Here is a 24,913-nt window from a genome sequence, read left to right on the forward strand (position 1 = left end):
AGAAAAATGTTCTTGTTATTACTAGTATCTACTTGTTATATAAAAAAATCCTGAAGATTACAAAAATATGCAATGTCAGGCAGAAATTACATAAAACATATTGACTGTAATATATGGATTTCTGAAGATTTTCATTCCTTGCAAAACATTACAATAAACAGAGGTTTCTATATGTATCTATATATGTCTATATGTTCCTATAAATATATATTATATACATTTGAAAAAAATATATGAAAAACATAAGTAGAAAATATAATCTTTAAGTTGATGGAAACCTATGAAGAGATCATAGGTCCATCAAAATATCAGTGGTTAGACACATATTTTTCTAACAGAAAAATCTTACAGAGGAGTTTTGGATAAAAATTTTTACTGCTATTTTACATTTTTTAACATACTTATTATAAGCATTACAGAGATTACCCAAGTCTGTTCCATCAGTGGATAATTAACAATTAAAAGACACTAACTCACTAAAGAATATTTTCATACCCTACAACAAGACTGTAGATTTATATAACATCTATAGTCTCCCTCAAGATATTTAAAAAGCTGCAAATATTGTGTGGGATTTTTTTAAAATCATGAATATTCATGCTAGTAACTTTAAACACATGTGTCTTAAGAAGACACTAGCATGTGTTTTATGATCTATTTCCACACAGCACATTACTATAGTATGTTACCCAAACTTCGTAAATTAATCAGATATCAACCTGGCCTATCCTTTCCTTTTTGTGCTGGGCTGTGGAGTGTTCTAGATCTTCTTGCACAGCAATTTTTCTTTTGAGGCTGAATTGGACTCTGTATGGCTCGGAATATTGGAGAATCTTGAGTGCATCTTCATATTTGATATTATCAAAAAATATTGTAGCACTTAGAAGCTGATCACCTGCAAGTGGAATAATGCATAATTTTAATTAGTTTGTGATTTGTTATAGTGGGTTGTTTTTTTGTTTTTTTTTTTTTTTAGTTTTTTATATACTACTTTCTGTCTGTCTTCTCCACTGTTCCAGTGAAAACTGATATTTTACAGTATACAAAAACCATCACATTTCATTATTGTTCAAGCAAGTGATCTTAGAAATTATTAATATGGACAGGTTGAACTCACAGATAACATTAGTTGGTTTGAAATCTACTACTTTCTGATACCTAGAGAGATGGGAGATCACACAGCTACAAATCTCATTATTTAAAGATACAGAATAAAATCATAACAAAATAAAAAATCAGACTGTACCTTCTCTAAGACTAAATATTTTTGAAGCAGGAGATTCCTTCAGTACTTTTTTAATAAATATTCCTTCATTTCCTCCACCTTTCACACTAAAACCACTAGCTCCAGCTTCCACTTCTGTTTTCAGGGTCACTTCCATTGTCTCCTAGAGATGCAAAAAGATGTGAATTTATCATTTTTATTCATTTGTATTAAAGGATTCTAAGTTGTTCTACAATAAAAAAAATAGCCTCCTCAGGTATATTTTTAATAGCTCAAGAAAGATTATCCAAAATAGAGAATATGCTTAGTGTGGGTTTGATTCTGTTCTAAATTACAATTAAGCATCTGTGTTAGGGTTATGTTGAATCAGGGTCATAGGGAAAATAGGTTATAATTTTAAAATGTGAAACATGGAAACTTTTAGAGCTGAAAGATTGTATTTTCTGTGAAGATGTTAACCAGTCAAATTAACATCTATGGGCCAGAAAAGTCGGAATAAGAGCTAATGCTGTACTGCACTCCAATTAGACAAGGCTAAAGAAAGAATTCTAAAAAGAATTATGGAAGGACCACAAATACGACAAATAAATGTTCCTGCCCTTGCCACAACTCAGCCATTCATGAAATTCCTGGTCAAAACAAGTCCAAAGTGATTCTTTGCCCATTTGTCCTTCCTTCTGTCCACCCATTCATGTCTGTGTGTTTTAACAAACTTCGCTATTTACAAGGCTCATACATAAAACTACAGAGTGCTTTTAGACTGACCTGTGGGTGACTTTGCTTTGATTTGTCTGTAGAATGTTTTTTGTTTTCTTCTTGAAGCTGAAAAATAATTTTTAATTATTTCAAGTTCAGAAGCCACGGTGTTCTTGAGTAAAACAAAAGTCAATTAAAATTCCTGGTTTGGAGCAAGAAATTAGGCTGAATTTAATTTAAAGCAAAATCAGGATCAAATGCTATGTACAACATGAATGATTTAACTATACTAATCCCAGTAGTAAACTAGATGCCAAGGCCTCCCTTCATTGTATCAAAATTTGCATTAAATCACAGACGATTGTACCAAAATTTGCATTTGGTCAGAGACCAAATGTCTTAAGATATTGGGAGTTTTTCTGTGTCCTAATATAGTATATTGTTCACCTTTCAATTTTGTAAATACAATTTTTTTTCTTATTCAACTTCAGCATGAATTTTAAACTGTTGCCTACTTAACATGGCTGTACTAATTAAATCTCTTAACTTTGAATAACCAAGAGGTACAGGTAATTTTGTAATACTTAGGAGCAATATTCAAACCATGCATTCCAACAGGAAAAACACTGGACAGGAAGACAATATGGCTGCAACAATGGCCCATTCTATGACATGTGACTCTCTGCTACTTGTGAGAGATAAAGCCTCTTGAATCAACTTGATAAAGCCATGTCTGCACAAAAATTCAGTATCTTGCCTTTGAATAGTCTTCTTCTACTGGATACTCATAAACTGGAGAGGATCCTTGCGGCCTTGGACGAATGTCTTCTACTGCCACTTCATTAACCTGTGGAAAAGACATGAGTGGTGGTAAAGGAACACCCACCATTAAGCAGTGACTCTTTTTTAGGAGTGTTTCTCTAGCTATCCATAGTGTCCTTCTGATAAAAATCTTTCATTAGTGATGGTGGATAAAAAATAACCAATAACTTTTTTTTAGATCAAGAACAAATACAGTTTTCATGTTAACGCACTCAAAATCACAAGGGACACAGTTCTGAGAGACAAAAGCCAGTGGTAAGCTTATTTTGATTTTCTTTATGTACTGTATGTATCTACAGACTGAACAGACTGAAAACGGACAGATCAATTAGTAATAATTGAAAAAGTAAAAAAGAAAAATCCCTTCCCTGCTCGATTTGCACCTAAACTTTGCATCCAATGGCTTCAAACTTTATTGCCCTCTATAAGCAAGCAAACCATGGAAAAGTCCCAGTAGGAATTTCTGCTCACAAGCACTTGGCATTCTTCCTTCTCCAGTCAGACAACAGGGAACCCAAACTGTCTAAATCCTTAAAGAAAAGTTACTGTAGTTAACAGCCATGTAATAGTTTGCTAAGTCTTGGTAGTAAACTTATGCCAATTAACCATGGCAAAGTGAAAATGCCTTTACACTGAAACATCTTTCTGGGGTTTGAGCTGGCAGGACAATCCCAAGCTAAAATACAACATTTTTAATGGGAAAACCACCAGCAAGACCCAGCCACAAACAAAATATTTAAGATCCCATTTTGCCAAACTGTCATCACAGAAAAATTCAGCTCTAAAAAACTCACAGAATCTTCCTCCTTTGCATCTGCATCGGCATCAGCATCTCCCGGGGACTCGGGCGGTCTCAGCTGTCGTCCAGAACCTGAAAGCAGCACACAGGTTGTTGGTGCCTGCACGACCCACACAGAGCACAGAGCAGTCAGCTTGCAAGCTGAAACCCCCTGGAGCAGCACAACAAGGGCCATGCACAGGTCGCTGGAAAGGCCTGCCTGAATTTAGACTCCTAGCATCACAGAATGGTTGGGGTTGGAAGGGATCTTAAAGATAATCTTGTTCTCCCTACCAGCCATAGGTAGGGGTTATAATCTGGTTTACCTCTAGTTCTATATTTTCTCCCTGCTGGGTTTTTTTCTCCTTCACAAAAGTCTTCTCCTTCACAAAAGCCACATTTCTGGATATGAGTATTTCTGCTATCTTTGGAAAAACGAAAGCATCAACCATCTGCTGACCCCTTTCTGCACCAGTCTCCACCTTTCCAAAGGGACTGAGCATAGCCCACAGTGAAGGCTCAGAGGAACTGGTGACCAGAAAAAGGGAAGGAGAGGTCTACAGATGGTACCCAAAGTATTTTTCCCTGAGTTGTTTTATTCTTTAAAATAACAGAATAAGTAATTAACAGTTTGCTAATTCACAACGAATTGAATTCGATTGACATTCCCCATACTGAAACTCTTCCTCGCTTCCCACAAAAGTCTTAAGAAGAGGAGAGTAAACATCATGAACCTTGATAGTCAGAAGATACTGTTTTCTTAGTTTTTAAAAGTATTGAGGGTGGACAGAGATGAGGTGAAGGAGATGGGCTGTCTGAAAGTATGATTCTCTTGAAATGCTTTAAATTGGGCACCAAAGAATGAAAACAGCATGAATTAGAACATTTTCAGAGATACAGGCTTAGCCAGCAGAGGACAGTGTGGCTGAACTATATATTCCCTACTGCACCAGCTATTCACACTCATGGCCAAGTCCTTGTCCTAATAACTGTGTCTCTTTCCTGTCTCCATGCTTGTTTTTTCCAAGCCATCAGGCTGTCTAGCTCCCCAACACTCAATTCTGCAACTGCCATTACTATACATAGTTTTGGCTCTCCTAAACAGATCCTCTGGCTTAAAAATATGCTCAAAAACTAGAGAAAACAGCTGACAAGAAGAACTGTACAACTCATTGTCTGTTTTAAATGGAGAATCCTTGGGCTGGAACACAAGATTTCTGGACGTTACACGCTGTGTGTGCAGACAAGATGGCACGACTTAGTCATGTCTGCAATCACTGATTTACACACGTTGCCAAACTCTTGTTGAAGTGGCTGGGATTTTGTTGGTCACTCCTCACAGTCTTCTGATCTCCTATATTTACTTTTTCCTTGATTTTTTGAAGGTGAAATTATATAGTACAGGCAAAGTTTTGACTGAGTTATGCCCCAGTGATCAGTGAGGGACCACTTTGTGAAGATGAATGGGAAGAGTGTGCCTCCAGTGGGAATATCTCATAACAGTCTGTGGGTCAGGCTTCCAAACTTGATAAAATAAAAGGCAATCCACATTATCCATGTGTACAGCATCATAATCAGCTCTCCTGCAGTATTCCTGCTCCTGGAATTAGGATCAACCCAGAACACATCAGGGCTGTCAGACCATTGCTCCTTTAGCCTTCACACCACTAGTCCTGACAGCTACAATGGACAATTGTAGCAAATTCTAGAAAATGGTCTTAATGCACATTTTAACTCAGATTAATGACCTGCCTGAAATTTAGCTTTATTTTTTTTTCAAAGCTCTAGATTTTGCAGTCTTCAGAAGCTCAAAAAATTTGAAAAATTAGCATAACCTTATTAAAAGATTTAGACATGGAGTTATGAACTTGATTTTAAGCATTTCTGCTTGAAAATTCTGGAATCCATTCATGAAGCACTTCACCAAATGTATTTTAATAAGCATCATATGAGGAGAAGAGCTGCAGGATTGATGCTTGATTGTTTAATTTGCCTAGTGCTTCTAAAGATTCAGGTGCCAACAATAAATTTTATGGCTGTTACTAAAATTCCAAGAAATAGTAAGGACTTAGTCTTGTGGCATTGCCATATTTTTCACTTGGGAGAATCCCACCCACAAGCCCTGCAGTCCAGTAGAATGACTTAACAGAAAATTGCTTGGATTGCTGGAGTGTTTGCTCTTCAGTGCAGCACTCCAATGTTAACTACACATTGATCCCTGGTGGCTGCCAATAATTTTGCTACTGGAAAAGAAACACAGATGACCTTCCCTCCCAAAACTTCACACTGAGGCTTTTCCATCCACCCTGATTTCCCCAAACTCTGCCCAGGCTGCCCGTCTATGATGGTTAACCCATATCCTAAAAGACTTCTTGTGCTCTTGATTCCTACTGTTGACTAAGATTTGCTTCTGATTATTTCCTTATTCAGAATACTTTCAAAAGAAATCTATAAAAGAGGGGCATTACAGTACATTTTCAGCAAAGCCTTTTTTCTGAGGAGAAAAGCCTGTGCCAATAAACTATGATTTATATGCATGTCATTCTCATGCCCTGAACAGTAGCAGTGCCAACATTTTATAGATTTTAACTTTTTTTTTTATGGACCTTGGACAATAAATGCTTTGTTCAAAATGTTTTCATAAACAAGATGGAATTTACATCAGTGACTACTTCTAATAGCCACTGGACTGACTTCAGAACAAGGGAATTTTTTGAAAGTAAGCTGTAGGAGTTATATAGGCTGGATCATTTTCATATCATATGACTGAAATGTGTATCTGCTTTTTGAAATGCAATTATTTAAAAATTATTTTATTTTTAGCTTAGTAACCCAGATGGACTGTTTGGGCAAAACCAGAAGGAAAAAAGTAAAAACAGGTTATTTTTTTGATATTCACATTCAGTGGGCAACAGTCTCCAAAATCACATTTGATACAATATAATGAATTCCAAGTATGACAGCGTCACTGAATTTAAATCAAATGTGCTCTAATGTGTTGTATAAAGAGAAACCTAGTTTTAATTGGAACACTGGCATATAAAATTCATGTGATCTGTATACTTCAAAAATAAATAAAACAGTATGTGAAAATACCAGAGATGTTAATAAAAGAAACAAAAATGTCTTTTGCTAATCATCCTAGATTCTCTGCTTCCAGATTATAGTCCTTTTTCTTCAATTCTTAGATTTGGGCTTTTCGCTTTTCAAGATTTTATACTGACATTATATTTGCCTATGAGAAGTGAATTTAAGTAATCTGCTTTTATCTTTAAGCATGTTACTTTTCCTTGCATCAACTTCAATGTTACTCCAACAACTCATTTATCTCAACGGACAGAAACCTGATCCATGATAAATATCTGTCCACAGGTGAGAAATTTTATGTTTTGCTCACTCAGTTATTAACAATAACACACCCTCTGCCTTTTCTTTATTCTTTGTCACAACCTATGCCTTTTCTTTATGAGGATTTTGGCATTTGCTAGTTACCATTTCTAAGCTGTGACAAGAAACAAGCAGTCCTGTTTGTTCAGTGTTGTGGAAATAACTCTGAGTCCATAGCCAGTTAGAAAACTTGTACCTTGACATGTGGGCAAGGCTGGGACATCTTTAGATCAGGTCTTTTCTGACGGTGCAAAGCACGCTCTGGACACATAACCTCATTTGTGTTATTAATAAGGAGAAGAAGGAATGAATAATTGAAAGAAAAACAACAGCAGTAATAATTTAATGTCATTGTTGTTGTTGGCACTGTGTTTGACCCACTGAAAGGATTCATACATGTAGGTCAGCAGTTTTCATGGTGCTCCCTCATGGGTTTATGTCTTGTTGTAAACAAAGCTGTGCATGGCTGCTGTCACAGACAGCTTCAGCTGGCTCCTGTACCAGACCCTCCTCCTGCAGCCATCAGTCCCCGTACCTGCAGGTCTGTCTGTCCCCTCCTGTCAGGGGCTGTTATTCCTCACGCATCAATGGCTGGTAACTGCTAATGCATTTCTCCAGAAAGCCTTTCGGTTTTCAAACCACATCCCTCTCTCCCGATGGAGGTGCGCCTGACTTTCTCGTTCTCCCTCTCCTGCAGGTATCGCAATTACTGGGATTCCTTTTCCTCCCTCAGAGCTCTCACAGCCTCTGAGCAGCGCTGCCGTGAAGTCCCGCAGCCCCTTCTGATTCCCTTCTTAGAGCTGAAATAGGGAATACTTAGAATACCTAGAATATTTTAAATGGCAGGTCGAAGTTCAGGAAAGCACTTGATAACAGGAACACTATGCACATGCCTGACATTAATCTTGGCCTCTCAAGAGTGCTTTTTCAGATAGGTAAATTCACCTGACTTCTAAGCAAGTAATGCTGGAGGGAAATCATCCTGCAAGCATCAGCGGCAAAGATAAGAATCTGAAAGTGCCTGAAATAAACCTTGTTATGCATGTGCTGTGTTGCTGAAGGAAGCTGCCATGAGGTTTAAACATGGTTTATAGCACAGGCTCTTGCACAGTCCGTGCAGGCTCGACCACGACCTGGAGAAGTGTGGGAATCCAGGGCTTCCCTCTGGCTGCCCTGGCAGGTCTGGGACCCTGGCAGGGGGTCAGGAACCCCCCTGGACAGAGCCCCAAGAGACACTGTCTGTGATCTCTGTCCATGGAGAGGAGTTTTCAATCTTACAGGATGAATTACAAGCTTTGAGTGTTTGATAAGAGTAATAATTAAGTGTGACACGAGTGCAAAAGTAAAATTTTAGATTTCTAGATTAGGGGTTCAGAGGGGACAAGATGGAGGAATTGGGTGTGTCTTGTCCTTTTCCTCCTTCTTCATGCCCTCCATGTTTCACTGTAGTGTTGGCATTTTTCTGTTGGTTTAGGCTGGGGACACACTGTCCAACGTAGGTGACAGATATTGGCACGTTATTGTAAATCCAGCACAGGTAGTTTCTGGTATATAATGTTTGTACCATCCCACTGAGGGCAGAGCCCCACACGCTGCCCTGCAGGACAGAGCTCCGGCAGGGCAGCAGAACATGTTATAGATAAACAGAATAAACAACCTTGAAAACAGCACAGATGAATTATGGCTTCTTCTTTGGCAACGGGGCAGAAAGAGACTTTCTACAATCTCGGAATCACCAATACCCACAGATTCCGACAGAGAAGGTTTGTGGCATTTCCAGTAAACAGCTCCAGTGATGCTGGGGAAAACCACCAGCATAAAAATCAAGAGGTTCGTCTTTTGCAGAGATTTCCTAGTGCATTCCAGAGACCTGGATTCATTCCATTGCCCCGCGAGTGCCGCGGACTGAGTTACAGCAACTGCTGGGCAGGGCTCGGGGCAGGGCCGGAGCGCAGCAGGAATGCTCGGCTCCCCCTCCATCTGGGCAGCCTCCCTGGCCATGGGGGATGCGGCCACCCCGGCACGGACAGGCTGCCTGTCCCAGCCCTCCATGGCAGGAATGTCGTGTTGCTCCACTTGAACCGCTGCCAGAGAGACAGCGGGGCACGCAGCAGCTCCAGCGAGAAGAACCAGCTCGTCGGCTCTGCCACAGGGAAAAAGCGGCTGTTCTGCCTCAAAAAAAGGTGTTAAAGTGAGCATCAGCACCGCCCCTTTAGTGCTTCCCTCTGCTCGGTGCTGGGAGTGGGACCCTCCCCACCAAGCCCTGAAATTTCTGTGGGATGAAGACAAAGAACTTCTCTGTGGAATGAAGATAAAGATTTTGCTGCTGAAGGAGTTTAACAGGCCTCATTATCAGCGGGACGCTATCAGAACCAGCTGGGCCGGTGTTCAAGCTCCACTCCTGCCTTTGTTTTGCGCTGGTTTGGCAATGCCCCTTGGCTGCACTCTGTCCCTGGGCTGCATACTTGTGATGTGATCAATGCAGCTCAGAGCTGGGAGCCGAAAGCAGGGGCAGAGTCGTGCTAAAGGAGCAGCTACTCCCAAATAACCAACGTGTGTGAATAGTTTCCTTCAATTCAAGGCATGAACAAGATGTTTTGATTCATTGCCTTGGTATGTTAAGCTGCCCTTGTTGGCTGTTAGAGTACTTCATTAAAAGCCTTCAAGTCACTTCATCTCAAAACCTTTCGAAGACATTATATATATGTGAGTTACAATCATGAGTCTCCGTGCCCAGCCAGAGGATTGTCCGTGAAGTTAACACTTATTTTTATCAAAAGGAACGGTACTTTGCTCTGCAAAGTACATCCAAAAACAAGGGAATGTCTCGGGAATTAAGGTTCCCTGCAGACCATACTGACCTCTGTAGGACTTTACAGAGCATTTTCTACAGTTTGACTAATATCAGGAAAGATGTGTAAGAGCACTGGCAACTAAGAACTGATATAAACACTACCACAAAACCAGAAACTAACAGCCCCCAGATGAAAAGAAGAGTGAATGGCTTTCCCATGAGTGTGTATTTATTGATAAGCTCTGCCCAAAGATTTAAAAGTATTAAAAGCATTCCTGCTCACACTTCACAATGGGAACAAAGCCTTTAGGAAGGCTGATCAGAAAGAAGTTCTTGATTCCTACAGTGGTCCACCTTCCCTCTGATGGTAAAGATAAACTTAATAGAAACCATAGAACAATTCAGAACATGAAAAAAATCACTCTGGTGGGTCCCTGCACAGACCTTCTCAGTTTGAGTCATATTTTACCATGAAAAGCATAGGGAACTTTTTTTTTAACTGTCAAACTGAAATTTCCCAGATCCTGAGTTAATGACTTTCATCTAGCTATCATCATTTACTGGTTACTTGGCTATATAGGAAATGCATTTTGGCCAAATCCACATAACTCTTCTGCTACAAGGATAAAATATGAACTAAAGTATTTCATTAGTCTGATATTTCACCTCTTACTGAAACAGAATAATGTTTCCTACAAGTAACAGAGAGCTTGAAAATAACCTCTTAACCAAAGTTTATTGCAAGAACATGATAGAGTGATGTCCAAAAGAGACAACAAAAGCAGCCAGCAGTGGTTGATAGCTGTATTTGGCTCTCCTGGTCTGTCCCTCCTCTTCCTAGCTAAAACACATGTGAAAAAGGTAAATGCTCATGGTACCCAGCAGGCAACCAGGTTTGGTGCTGTTTCTCCTAGGCCATGGTACTGTCTCAGAAGCACAAGTTTTGTATAATCTCCAGTTTTAGTCTGTTTGCATAGAGGGTAGGTGTAATCTCCTGCCCTGTGCATCTGTCTTGCACGTCTCAGGCAGGATTTTTCCTCTCTCTCGGGTTTTATGTGGCAGAATGCGTTTCCAGTCTGTGCTTTACTTCCTGCATGAATTTGTACAGTGTTTTCTTGCATAAGATTGTGATGATGTAGTGAATCAGGACTCTCTCTGATAATTATAAGTTATGATTTATCCAGGATTGCTGGGCCTGTTCTCACAAAGATGACAAGAGAAGGGAATAACTTTTTAGCAATTGTTGCTATGTGTGCCCAAATTCACGGACTGAACCAAAATTGCTTACCACCCTTTTGAAGAGAAAGTAAGTTAGCAATTCATAGCCAAATAAAGAAATAAAAACTGGTCTAATCCATTCTGATCCTCAACAGTTTTATCTCCTGGGACTCTCAACAGTTTTATCTCTTGGGATATACTGCTTTTACTTGCAATTGATTCACTACCATGGTGTAAATAGTTGTATGGATACCCAAATAAAATTTCCTGGAGTGTCACTGCTGATCTGTATGATCTGAGTTTTAAGAAGGGTTTCAGGAACACGTTGCAAATTAAGAGCTCTCACTTGCTCACTTAGCTTCAGAAACCCTAGTGGGAACTACTGTGCAGCTATTTGGTTATCCAATATACTGATTAGGCATCCTGCAGTTTTCTCCCCTCTGAAAGAAACCCCTTCACCTATACAACAAACTAGACTTGGGAAGGAAATGCACAGCGCATCTGCCTTCCTCTCAGAGCAAGGAGTTGATTCCTGCTGTCTTCCCTGTTGGACAGCTGTGAACTCAGCTCTCACCATGACTCACCTAGAAGCACAAACAGGTGGGTGCCTATTGCAAATAAGGCCCTTAAGGATCACAAAAATTAACTTTGTCACATTCCTTCTCCTCTCTGATTCACCCTTCCAAGAATTCAGGCTTCTACCAGAGCAGATTGCCTGTTCCACTGCCAAAGCACAGCCCTGCTCAGATTTATAAATGAATCAAATGAATGCATTTATGGAAAATGATCTCTCTGCCTGCGTAGGCTTGATTGGCAGCCCCAGAGACTCAATTTCTCTGGCCACAGAGTCAGTATTTCTTAAGAAAAAGTGGTTGTAACCCCAAGCTGTTTCTTAAAGTAGCCCAGTAGTGACACACTGAAGAAAGATGATAATTCTTGATGGTTTTGGTAGAAAGCACATTTGTTCCATAAGAATAGGGCTTAAGATAGAATAGAGGAACTGCTAACATTTTGCAAAAAGCCCAAAGAAACTGATGCAGTCTTTGTATAAATGGAACTTACCACTCCAAATTAGAAACAGACATTTTAGCCCAAACTGCTAAAAATGCTCTTCAAACACTTTGCTTAAAAAAAATCCTCATCAGAATCAATGCTCAGTAAAAATGTTTGTACTTAGAGATAAAGATAAACACATACAGACATATATAGAGAGCAAGAGTTTGTACTATGATCCTTATGGTCTGAAGGTTCTTATGGTCTAGAAGATTTTATTTCTCCTTACTCAACTGATAAAATTCAGTGCACAATTAAGTGCCCAGATACAGCAATATTAATGGAGTGATGCTACTTTGGCCGTCTCTTTGGTATGCTGGGCACAGCCCCTCTCAAAACAGGAATGCAGAAAAAAAGCCTTGTAGTTTTCCCACAACCTTTTATGGGGGCTTTTATATAAATATCTGCCTTTGGAAACAGGTTTTCAGCTCGAGAGAAAATTCCCTGAGCAACATGTTTGGATGTAAATCACCACAGAAGAAAATATTTTTTAAGCTTTTAAATTCCTTAATGTATATGTAATACAAGAGATACGGGATAAAGGTGACAGAAAATTATTATGGGAAAATATTTTACATCAAAGATAAAGTTAACAGTTCCCTCACTCTGTTAAGATAGAAATCTTTTCTGTCAATAAACACTGACAGTAGCAAAATAGCATTTGGCACAGCTCACTTTTCCTTGTTTTTGTGTAGTAGGAGATTCTCTTTAAAATTAGAGAGAATTTCTGGATGCAGACTGTGGGTTTACAAAAGTGTAAAATCTCATTTACAGACAAACTAATACATTGAGTCAGATAAATAAATAAATTTGCTTAGTTCTGCCCACATCAGTGTAATTCAAAGCTGAATAAATGGACTATAAACTTGGGGTTCAGTCACAAAAAGGTCAGATTTCAAAATAATTGAATTGGTCACATACTAAATTCTTTTTGAAAATGTTGTCTCATTATTTCAGCCCATTGGTTTTTACCTCTTTTTGGAACACCTTTCCCTAAGAATTGTATACCTTGCCCCAGCATTTTCTAAATGTGTAGTTTGATACTTGTCTTCTTTTAGAAATTAAATCTATTGACTTAATCTTCATTGTTTGAAATGAGAAATAATTATGTAAGACTGAAAAGCACTGGGATTTTAAGTGCATATTAATTTACAAAAGGAAAAACTGTTGCTGACAAACTTTTATTGCATTATATTTTTTTAGGAAATAAAACTGAATCTTTGCATGTGCTTTTTAAATGGTTCAGTCCTGATTTTCCATTTCTGTATCTCCTAGCACCCAAAAATAACAAATCAAAATGCTTGCTTAATAGATTAGAGAAAAACACAGTTTAGTTAAGGAAACAGATTTCAGTTTTAGGTTTCACAGACACTAGTGTAAACTATAGGGAGAAACCATTTCTTTAAAGACTCATTACTGCAGTTCTGGATTTCTTTCTGGTTTAAGACTAAAATAGCAAGAAAGTAACTGCACTGTGGTTCATCCATGTGCTAACTGGTGAATGAATTGAGATGGGTGGAGTTGTTTGAAAGCACTAAGAGGACTATTTCTTGGATTTGATTATCAACCCTAACACTGATTCATAACATTTCTAAACATCCAGAGCTCTGTAATAGGAAAATAATTATATATAATGGAAATTAGTAACTCTATCATAATGGTCTGTTCACACTCAGGTTAAGTATTTTCTAACCCAATTAAAACAGGATGCACTCTTTTGAAGGCACATGGTAAGATTTTTCTTGATAAAGAGCTTTGCTGAATTCAGACTAATTAATAAGGGAGAGTAAATTACATTTTGCTCTTCAGCCAGATCAAGGGCTCCACTGAAAACAAAACAGCTTTGTACCAATACAAAGTATTCAAGGGAAGATCCTGGAGCTTCAGTTGCAGTTTTTGAGATCTGCTGCAAGGTGGCTTCTTCAGAGTCATTTAAATCTGTGCAACAGGAGGACAATCCAGTGGCTTGTCCCCACTCTCAAGAATAGCAATGACCACCCTGATTTGGGGAACTGTGAAGAGTTTAAGCAAAAGGAGAGAATGGAAGGCACCTGGAGATGCCCTCCAGTCCATCTGTAGGGTTTTCTGCACATCTTTGCAAAGAGTATTTTTAACCCTGGTGTTTTACTACCTGCCTGATCTAATGGCCCCAGTGAGGACTCTGCTGTCTGAGCAGTGGCTCCGTTCTCTGTGAGCTCTATGTGCAGCAGAGAGACCATTGCCCTCTCCTAAGGAAGGTGGATTTGCATCCCTTGCACTATGCACAGCTTACAGTCATTAACACCGGAAAAGGAGAACAACTGCTACCATGAAATTACCCCATCCGAAACAAAAGGCTCCACCACCATCTTACTGTGACATTGCTAAATACTGCAGTCCCAAAGTCCTCCATGGACTGGGATGTTAATAGGGTTTTAGCAGAGACTGAAATATTTGTTTTATATAGTTGTGTTGGGGCAGTGTTGACAGAATTCTGCAACTACACTGAGAGCAGAATTTGTTTCTTTTTTCATTGCAAATACTTTGAAGACTACTTAATCCCACTTTGAACATTTATGAAGATCTGCCCCCATTTGACCAAAACGGAGTAAAGAACAGCATTCTGCTGGCCTTAGAAGACAAATGCTCAGAGGTCTTCTTCTTTTCAGGGAAATCAAGTGCAGGGCTTGATGCAAAATGAGACACATGAGAAAGGGGCACAGACAAACCCACACATAAGCCCAGAGTAAGTCACAGAATCAGAAAATTACTGAATGTTTTAGAAAGGACCTTGAAGATCATCTAATTCCAACCCCCTGCCATGGACAGAGATACCTTCCACTAGACCAGATTGATGAAAGCCTCCTGAAGTCCTGCTAAGTGAAAAACAGGTCCTTTACACTTCTACATCAGGAAATCTACTGTGGAGAAATTATCTCAAAAGGTTTTGAAAATGCACCTGGGCCAGAGCCTCAAGCATGTAGGACCCAGATTCAACAACACTAGGCAAAGCACAGAGTGAGGGTTAAAATGTAGGATCTCCTGGGGCATGTCCTTCTGCTAGGAGGTTGGTTAAGGGAAAAAAAAAAAAAAAACAAAATGTTGGTTTTGGAACACAATTAACCAATGCTAGGTCTTGTTCCTGATCACTGAACTTCAAAAGCCAATTCTCAGAGGGCTCAAGCAAACAAGTGCAAAGTACACGTTGCTGCAGGTTTATCCTCTGCAGCTGGAACCACTGGCCCTGTGAACAACTTCTAGACCGGTCAGTACAAGGAGGTTCTGATGGATTTGTTACTCTTATTACTTGGGCAGGTGGGGACATTACAGCTATGTTACTCTGCACACCTCTGCAGCAGGGAAGGTCATGACCACTTCACACATACACCTTCAAAGAGAAGGATTTGAAAATGTATCTGAACAATTTCTAGGAAGTTTAAGTTCTCCTTCTTGCAGAGCAGTGCCAGCTCAGGGATACTGGAAAACACATTTTTCATGCATATGTTTTTTATTAAATGCAGCTGTCAAAACAGAGCAGGGCTCATGTTCCTGAAAAGGTGCAGGGATGAGGAGACAAATGGTTGGAATAAAGCAGGAATGTGCCTACTCTGCCTAGGCAAAAATCACCACTTCTGTAGAGCCTTCAGGGCAACCTTTAAACTAGCTGGCTCAGGGACTGGTAGCTGTGGGATTTCAGAGAACACCTTACAAACCCAACCACCTCTCCAGGGAAGCCAGGACTTGCTGCACCAGCCACTCCTCCCGTGCCCAGACAGGCTGGACAGACACAGCACACACTGCACCTTCCCAGGGCTGTGGAGGCACAGCCAGACACAGACTGTCCTCACCAAGGCTCCCTCCCTGCCATGCTGCAGACAAGGTGTTCCAAGAGTGCTGGCAGTGAGCTTACACCACCTACTGCAGTCTGGTGACACCTACCTCTCATCATTTTGCTGCAGTAGAATTATGGAGGTGAAAACTGCAAAAGCAAAGCAAGATCTTTTTTTTTTAAATTATAATTTTCCTTTTATTCCATAGATATAGATTCAGATTTTAGCCTCTGGTCTAAATTTCTGTCCTGAAGGTCTTCAGCTGAATTTATAACAGTGCAATAGCAGAATCTGGCCATGATCTTCAGACAACAACATCAATTACAAGACTTGTTTCTTTCTCTATAATGTATTATTTGGGTTTTCTATGATGTTCCTATTCAACCAGGATTATAGTCTAAATACAATGCAGTTGTGTGGCAACAGTGTACCAGATAAATTCAGCTAACTCTGGGTAATATCACAAAAAAATATGTGTTTATAGCCTCATGCCAGTTTCTGACTAATGCTTTTGTTTGTTGCTATAGCAAACCACACATGAATCTGATAGCCAAAAGCATGTTTATGACTAACCTTAGCTCTCTGGGGATTGAAAATATGGAATAAAAAAAAAAAAATCCCTAAACCACAACACACAATGTGAGTAGAACATGATAGGAAACACCTTTTTTTGGCACAAGTTACTATGAACATTAAAAGAGAAGAACATCATAAGTGGAAAACATTAGGAAATGGGAACTGTGGGAATAACTGCCTTTAACCCATGGCAATTCAAACTGAGCTTTCACTTCACATCACAAAGTTGTCTGTGCAGGACTAGAGAACTTTGCAGGAAGGGAAGTCCTGGCTGCATGCTAGGAGATGGATTTAAGCCTCTGAAATCTGGAGAAGCTTTGTATCACACTTTAAAACACTCAGACCGCTTTACTGGAGATAATTTTTACACCCTGCCTTGACACCTAGGACATGGGTATTCATTTAATTAATTTCTATTACCGTTTATGCTTTAGTAGTTTCCAAGAGCCTGTCCCAAGACTGACACCTCATTATGCTGTACAAATACACAATGGAGAGCAGTGCTGGCCCCAAAGGGCTTTCTGTTAAACTAACAGAGAGAGGCAAAGGGGGAGAGGGCTGGACAGAGGGGGAGGCAGGCACAGAGAGGTGACCTGACTGCATTACCCACCCACTCAGAGGCTGAACCTGTTGTCTTGCACCCCAGTTCAACTGACTGATTCTAGTTGCCAAATATGTTACTGTGAGAAGAAGAATACATTATGTTCCTTGCAGAGGAGAGAAAATCAATGCAGTTGAAGTGACACCTAAACTAGGACAGCTTACAACAAAGCTAGAGTACGTCAGGGAAAAATTATACTTGGGCTACCCTGTTATTCTTAATAACCCTTCTCCTTTGTAGGTTAAAAAAAAAAAAGGAGGAGTAATAGTGCAGTGGAGTGTATATCTCTAGACTTGAATATTACATCTTTATTCTCAGATTTGTACAGTGCATAAAAGCACATGATTATCACTATTCCTGACAAGTTCTTCCATCATCTGTACAACACTCAACAGTCTTGAGTTCATGTACAACTTTGTGGAGAGGTAAGTCTGCCCAAGCTCTCATGTTCCAGGTATTTCCAAAAGGTTGCGTGGAAGGCATCTTGACCCACCAGTAGGATCATAAGGACACAGCCATAAATGGAAGCTTACAAAAATCATGATACCTGCTGATCATCTAATGCCACAGGATCAAATCCTGAAGTATTGGTATTTCATTTTGTGCCTACCCCAGCAAGACATCACTTGGCCTCATTGAAACTGATACATGGCATGTTACATTGCATTCATCTTGTAATTCAGACTGTGATATGGGCTGAGGTCAGCTTTGATTTAATCCTGCAAAATCCAGCAGAGCACACATGACTGCTCACAGCAATCACACCTGCAACCTTGTAAGATTAAATGCTTTGAGAAAAAAAAAATGCAAGCGTTTTGTAGATTAGCCATGAGCTCCATTGGTGGGTACAGCAAGTAGCACAAAGACATCAGTGTTGTATGAAGTGAGAAACAAAGGCAAATAAGAGATAGGCAGAAGTTTTCCAGGAATAGCCCAAGTATCACTGCTGGACTACAGTCGTGTGGCATGCAGAGGGCCATATATGACTCTCTCTTGGCTTTCATATGCTTTTTCAGTTCTTTCACATTTGGCAGAAAATGCATCTTACGAAAAAGAAAAAAAAAAAATGAAGCTGCCAGCCTTTTTCCCTCCACACTGAGATCCTGAAAACAGCTTTGGGTCCAGGAAGCACAAATACGGAGACCATTTAAAAACAGCCACTTTATTTTCTGTGATTTAGCCTCAAAGCAATTGCTCTTCCCAGGAAGTGCTGTAGAAAATGAAATAGGAGATCATAGGTAGAGGTTGCCAACCCAGCTTTAGCTCCAAATTATTTTGTGATGTAGGAGGCACTGGTTACTGGCACTTATGGACACTTGTTTATGCAGGCTTGGTGCTACTTCATGAACATCTTTCTCTTTGGGCTCTCCAAAGGCACAGCTACCCTTTGCATCTTCTGTCACACACTGCCTGGCACATATTAGTCTGCCAGCTTGGCAACTGCACCATCTTGGTCATGGTCACCAAGGAAGCCCCTCCACCTGCCCAAAGCACCATGTGAAACTAGGTGAGATCTCCCCACCTTGCACAAAGATAGAAAAGTGAAAAAAAAAAAAAATTAGTTGCTCAAAGTCACAAAGCATCTTGGCAGCAGAGCCAGCAATAAATAAAACCCAGATGTCCTGGATTCCACCTCCTCCCTGCACCATGCTGCCTCTCTTAGCTGGAAGGAAATGTTTTACATTTACTCATCCCTCCTTTTCCTTTGTCAATAGAAATTAAAGCAGGCATCTGACTGACTAAGACTTGAATGCTCCAATGGTTTCCAAGGCTTGCAGTAAAGTCAGCCAAAATTTCTATTGAATCCAGCCCTAATGGACAACTAAAAGTGATTTCTTTGCCAAGTAGCCTATCAGTGCAAAACTCATTTAAGCACATACTACTTTTATATAGATATGCATTGTGCATACATATATATACTTCATGATTATGCAAAGAACCACTAATTACAAACCCACAATTTTTGTAACTGTGATGGTTTTGGCTGAGGTAGAGTTAATTTTTTTTCATAGTAGCTGGTATGGGGATGTGTTTTGGATTTGTGCTGGAAACAGTGTTGATAATTCAGGGATGTTTTTGTTATTGCTGAGCAGAGCTTCCACAGAGTCAAGGCTTTTTCTGCTCCTCACAGCAACCCCACCATTGAGCAAAGTGGGGGTGCAAAAGGAGCTAGGAGGGGACACAGCTGGGACAGCTGACCCCAACTGACCCAAAGGATATTCCAGACCATATGGCATCTGCTCAGCATATAAAGCTGGGGGAAGAAGAAGGAGGGGGAGGACACATTCAGAGTCATGGCATTTGTCTTCCCCAGTGCCTGAGATGGAGTCCTGGTTTCCTGAGGATGGCTGAACACCTGCCTGCCAATGGGAAACAGTGAATTAATTCCTTGTTTTGCTTTGCTTTTTGTGTGTGGATTTTGTTTTACTTATTAAACTGTTCTTATCTCAGCCCATGAGCTTTTACCTTTTACTCTTCACATTCCCTCCCCGTTCCACTGAGGGAGGGAGGGAGTGAATGACTCTGTGCGGCTGAGCTGACATCTGGGGTTAAACTATGACAGCAACTTAACCAAGCACTGAATAAACTGAGCTACTACTATTAAGAGAAAAAAAACAAAACAAAACAAAACACTACAGTATACTTTCTGTAAGTATAAATTTAAGACAAGCCCTTATACTTTTTTATTTTGTTGAAAGGTAGGAAAGTCTGACAGGATGTTTCTTTCATTGAAGCCAGTCAGGTCTGCAAAATGACTGATAGCTAATTAATGTTAATTTCCCATAAATTTATTTTGTGAACAGAATGTCCAAATGTTTAAAATTTGCTTATTAAGCTATCTATGGTGTCTGTGTGGTAGGCCACTTGCATGTATTTTCCAAAAGCAATGTAAATCTCATTTCCATCAAATACGTCATGTGCTGTCAGCAAAATATCCTTACTGCTGTCCAAGGTAAGTCCGTGTCTCTGAGCAGTTAAACACACTCTTACTTGCTGTTTTCTCACCCTCAAGGTGAATGCCATTCCATTTTTCCTACCTGTTGTCATACAAATCCAACTGGGATTGCAGGTATTGTGCTGTTGCTATAACTCCACTTCCAACATGCTGCTCTGTCTACTGAAGGTACTTCAGGGGAGCTGGACAGAAGTTAAGAAGAAATGCAACATTTCACGTCGCATCCTGCTCTTACTCAAATATTCAAGGGGTATAACAGTGGGAACAAAAACTTCAGCAGCTGCAGGTTGCCTAAAACACTCAACTCCCTCACTTCTCTTGACTGGAAAAAGTTGCCCTCCAGATTTTGCATTCAGGTCTCCTGTCAGAGAGCAGCAGTGTCCTGCTCCTCTGCAGAAGGGCAGCTGAGATCGCACACATGGCAAGGTCAAAGAGCTCATGGTCTTCTTAGATGCTCTTGTATCAGGTGCCTCCTCCATGAGCACTCTGCATGAACCCACATGTTGGACAACTGCATCCACAGCTTTTCTCCAGCCACCAGGGCTTTTACTACGACTGACATTTTCTGAGCTCCTCCAGAAAATGAAGCAGACAAATATGCACCTCAAAAAAAGCTTTCCTTCTTTCTCTGTAGAGCTGTTTCTGCTATTTCCTCATTACTGTCACCTCCATTTTGCTCAGCTTGTGTGACACAAACCTTCTAAATCCTCCGAGGCACACCTGGGCAGGAGACTGTGTATCATTGAGCACGGTGGGGACCTTAACCTGCCCTCAGACTGCAGCAGCAAGAAGTGAAGAATAGGTTTTGACAAAGATGGCTGGGTTGTGCCATTTCTGTGCAATAATAGTCAGTTTTACAGACCTGAGCTGTGCTCCTGCCAGAGACACTGCTGTCTGCAAAGCCCCAGCGAAGCAGGAAGCTCTCACTCCTGCTCCCCAGAGCTACTGCAGCCAGGTCAAGGACATTGCTCCTTGCTGCAATCTGTCAGAGCCGATTTAGCAATTCCCCTGAATGCTGGGCTCTGGCTGGCCTTCCCCATGGTTCCAAGTGTGCTGAGAGCCAAAACCTTATCGCAGTCCATCTCTGTCTCCTCACAAGAGCAGAGTTAGTGGAGGAGCTGGCGTGGTCTGTTTGTGCTGGTATGACAGCCAGCTCCTGTTTTGGATTAGAGGATGAGGGTTTTCCCTCCCTCTACATCCCTTATTGGGCATTTGAAAGAGGAGGATTTGTGGGGAGGGGAAACACTTATAATGGGTTTTCATAGCTCTTTTGCCCTCCCTTTGCTTTGGTGCAAATGACAGCCCCAGACCCTTGGGCTGTATCTGTGTGTGCTGTTACAGGACCCAAACTTTGTCAGGCCAGGCCATAAAACAAGAGTGTGATGGTGCAGAGGTGTTCATGCAGCACCTGGGCTTAGCTGCAGCTCCCTGCACAGAGGACAGCTGGCAGAGGAGCAGTTTCCAGTGCATGTCACAACTTGGGGATCATTGCAAAAGCGCCGCTTCCCTATCAAACGCAGGGTGGAGATCTGCTGACTCCAATCCCCATCTTTCAGAGCAGGGCAGGGACTGAATGTGAACCAGCAATAAGCTCCAGACACAGGAGAGCAAAGAAATTAATGAAACCCAGCTGAGAACGATAGGGACAGTGGTCAGCAGAAACACCCCAAACACACGGCAGCGTGTCTTGTTGCTGATGTGCAACACAGCTCTGGGGCACCAGCATCTGATACAACTCCTACAAGGTGTTTCTCCTGGGCTGGAAAATAAAAATGCTGTGGTTGCCCACATGGGCAAGGAGGAGATTTTGCTGCATGAGGCTGTCTCACCCACACAGGTTTTCACTGGGCTGTGGCTGGATGTGTCTGTGTGTGGCCCTGCTGGCTGAGTTCTCAGTGCCCCTGAGAAATAATCCAAAATCTCTGGTTTTCTTTCCCTGCCATTTGCTTCTGTCCCTGCTCTGGGGCTGTCTTTGACTCCATCACTGCATCCCAAGGCACCTTTGGGCAGCCTTGCTGAGGCAGCAGCCTGTGGTATGGGGGTGTGCTGTGAGCTCCCCTGCTCCCATACCTGTCTTTTTGCCAAGGTATCTTCCCTCAACACTACCTCTGCCAAGCAGACTGAACTCAGAGGTACCAGCTGCAAAGGAATTCAAGGTGAGCCTGTCACAATCTTCCTTCATGGGTGCTGTATGAAGCTAAAGTTTTCTTTGGGGGAAAAAAAGCCCTAAAACCTGATAATAATAAATGAGATTTTTTTTTTCCATAAGTTTTCCTTCCCAAGCCACACCATCAGCTATTGTCCACATCCAACAAGTTAATCTGACTCAGGTGCTTCACCATCTCTGTTCCAGAGCACCTGCAGTGCTGAGTGCCCTGAATGCCTCTGCTAGCATTGCACCATTTGCCTGGCTGCAAACACCCTACCTGCAGAGCCACCACCCATCTGCTCTGCCATCTGCCTGCCACAGCCTTCCCTGCCCTGCACCAGGCACTGCTCTCCTGGAAAAGCCACAATTCTATGTTGACAGAGAGGGACAGCATTGAGATGGTTTGAGCACTGAGCTCAAAAACCTCAGCCACTGCAGCTACTTGTGTGGCTAAATGTGTGTTTGGCTGTTGGGATAAAATCCCCTCAACAATCTTACCAAAAAGGTTGTGATGGTCTTCCTCAGGGTCGTACCACCCGTCCAGTGTGTCCACTCGAAAAGGAGGAGTCCCCTGAGGTATCAATTCTCGTGCTGAAACCCACATACTACGGAGGCCATTCGTAGTAGCAAGAAATCCTTTAATCAAATTCATAAATTGTGCAGCCCAAAGCACATGAACATTTTTGCGTTCAAGTGCTTCCAAAGGAGTTAAAACAGTTTCAGCATGTAACAACAAATCATCAATGTCAGGAAAGAAATCATCAGGCAATGTCTCAACATTTTCACTGCTCTCCTGGAAAAGCCACAATTCTATGTTGACAGAGGGGTTAGCATTTTCCTAACCAAAACAGGGGCAGTTCTGAATTTGTGTGACAACATGCTTGTAGGCTGACTACAACATCATCTTACTGATGTGCAGGAAATGCTGCTGACACAGGTAGCTGTTCATGCTGGCCCCAGAATGACAGAACACTGCTGCCCTCCAAATAACATTTCTGCTGCCAGATTCTCCCTACCTACTGCTGCTGAGATCCTGCCAGTCAGGGATGCTTTAATTTCCAATACCCTCTAAGCAGCCTGACTTGTGAACAGGGATACCTCAGGCACCCACACACCCTCCACACTCCTTAGCAGCAGAAGGGAAATGATGAGCCAGGTCTCTGGGAGGGGTCCCATGGCCTGGGACTGGCCACATGGTTGGGATGTGAGCGGTTCTGCAGGACTGAGGCTGTTTATCCAGGGTAGAAAAGCAGACAGAGTGAGAAAGGGAGAGAAGGAGGGGGAAGCCCTGGGCAGAGCTCCCAGGAAAATGTTGCTGTGGACAGTTTGCTTGGGCTCCTCAGGGACTCCTGATGGCTGCTCTGATCTCCTCACCATGAGACCCAGGGATGATTTGTTGTCACATGCGCTGAGCACACTGTTTTCTTTCTAAGAAAAAAGCTGGTGTATTAAGGAGAGATTACATTCATGCTTGAACTTATCTGAAAGTGCTAGGCTTATTCTCTGGGCTTTAAGGTTTATTTAGACTAAATAAGGTTTATATATTTGGTTGGTGAAGCATGCAATGTATACATTATAATTATATAGTTAATGCACTAATCTCTGTGATGAGCTTTCCTGGCATAACCCAGTACAGTTATCCAAAAGCTTCTTTTTAATCTCTGAGGAAGGATAATTTTAAGAAGAAAAACATTATTTCTCCTGCTATCTCTAGCCAAACCCTTTCATTCCCAAATTGCTTTTAGACTGACTGAAGCAGTAGTTAAATCCACTGTGAACGTATAATCCAAATACAGATATAAGATCACAGTGCCATAACTAAATTTATTCTTTTCACAACAGACCTGTGGGAGCCCTGCCTCCATCCAGCTCTGTTGATCACTGGAATGTCCCCTCATAAATACCTGTGTGTGAAGAGTCTGTTTTACACCATTTACATAGTCAATCATTTTCTAGTCTGAGACGTGCCTCCAGAAAGGATACTGAGAGCAAAGCCTAAAAACACACTACCCATCACTGCTCATGGGAAGCCTGAGTAGCAAGATAGCATCACCATGAACCCAAGTGCTGCATGTAGTCATTCTCATGTGAAAATGCCCAGTTTGCCTCCAAAATGAGCTCTAACTTGCTCTTTAGGCACTGAGCTGGCTGAGCTATTCATTCTGCAAACAACTTTTTTCTCATAATCAAGCCCATTATGTGAAAAAGTCAGCCTTAAGGAGTGTGAGGACACAGATCATATAAAAATCAATGCAACTTTTCACTGAAGCATAAATCAGATCAGCTCTGACATATATGAAAATATTTGGGGAATGTGTAATGACATTTTTGTGTTCTTGTAAATTATTTGCTTTCAGCTGATTTTAGAAGCAGGAATAGGGGAAGCTCAGCTCATATCAGGAAACATCAGCAATTGAAACTACCAACTTTCTCATGATAGTTTCATAGATCTTCATCTCTCATAGACCTTCCAATAAAATCACACACACAGAATTACAGGATCTTTACATGTGGAAAACACTTCCAAGATGATAAAGTCCAACCTTTGACCTAATACCACCCATTCTCAGTTTTCAAGCAAGTAAAAAAAAAAATCAAACTCAATCTTTTGGATGCTTATCTGATCTTCTGATCTGAGGGAGAGCTGCTAACTTCTCTGAGGTTCACCAAAAGCTGATCTCTAACTAATTTTCAAGATAATGATACCCCGTCCCACAGAGCCATTTTTTCCCCTTCAGAATGCAATGCAAGCATCAGTTAAAGCCATTCCTGTTGTATGGAAAAGTTACTATCCCATTTGCTAACTTTAATAATTTTTGCTCGTGCATGCATGTCCTTTGAGTTTCTCC

The 24,913-nt window shown here is 41.1% G+C and overlaps 1 protein-coding gene across 3 annotated transcripts in view; it reads right to left on the reverse strand.

Annotated features, from left to right (window-relative positions):
* The window catches only part of AHNAK2 (AHNAK nucleoprotein 2), a 72,101-nt gene that overhangs the window by 19,761 nt on the left and 27,427 nt on the right, over positions 1-24,913 (reverse strand). For all 3 annotated transcript variants that reach the window (XM_030275110.4, XM_072930486.1, XM_030275111.4), the window contains exons 2-6: positions 3,538-3,614; positions 2,679-2,768; positions 1,991-2,047; positions 1,247-1,388; positions 720-895 (exon numbers count right to left, since the gene is read on the reverse strand). In XM_030275110.4, coding sequence (XP_030130970.4) covers positions 720-895; positions 1,247-1,388; positions 1,991-2,047; positions 2,679-2,768; positions 3,538-3,614 — 542 coding nt within the window. The remainder of the gene's footprint in view (positions 1-719; positions 896-1,246; positions 1,389-1,990; positions 2,048-2,678; positions 2,769-3,537; positions 3,615-24,913) is intronic.

The sequence above is a fragment of the Taeniopygia guttata genome, chromosome 5, assembly GCF_048771995.1.
Source record: "Taeniopygia guttata chromosome 5, bTaeGut7.mat, whole genome shotgun sequence".
NCBI classification, from domain to species: Eukaryota; Metazoa; Chordata; class Aves; order Passeriformes; family Estrildidae; genus Taeniopygia; species Taeniopygia guttata.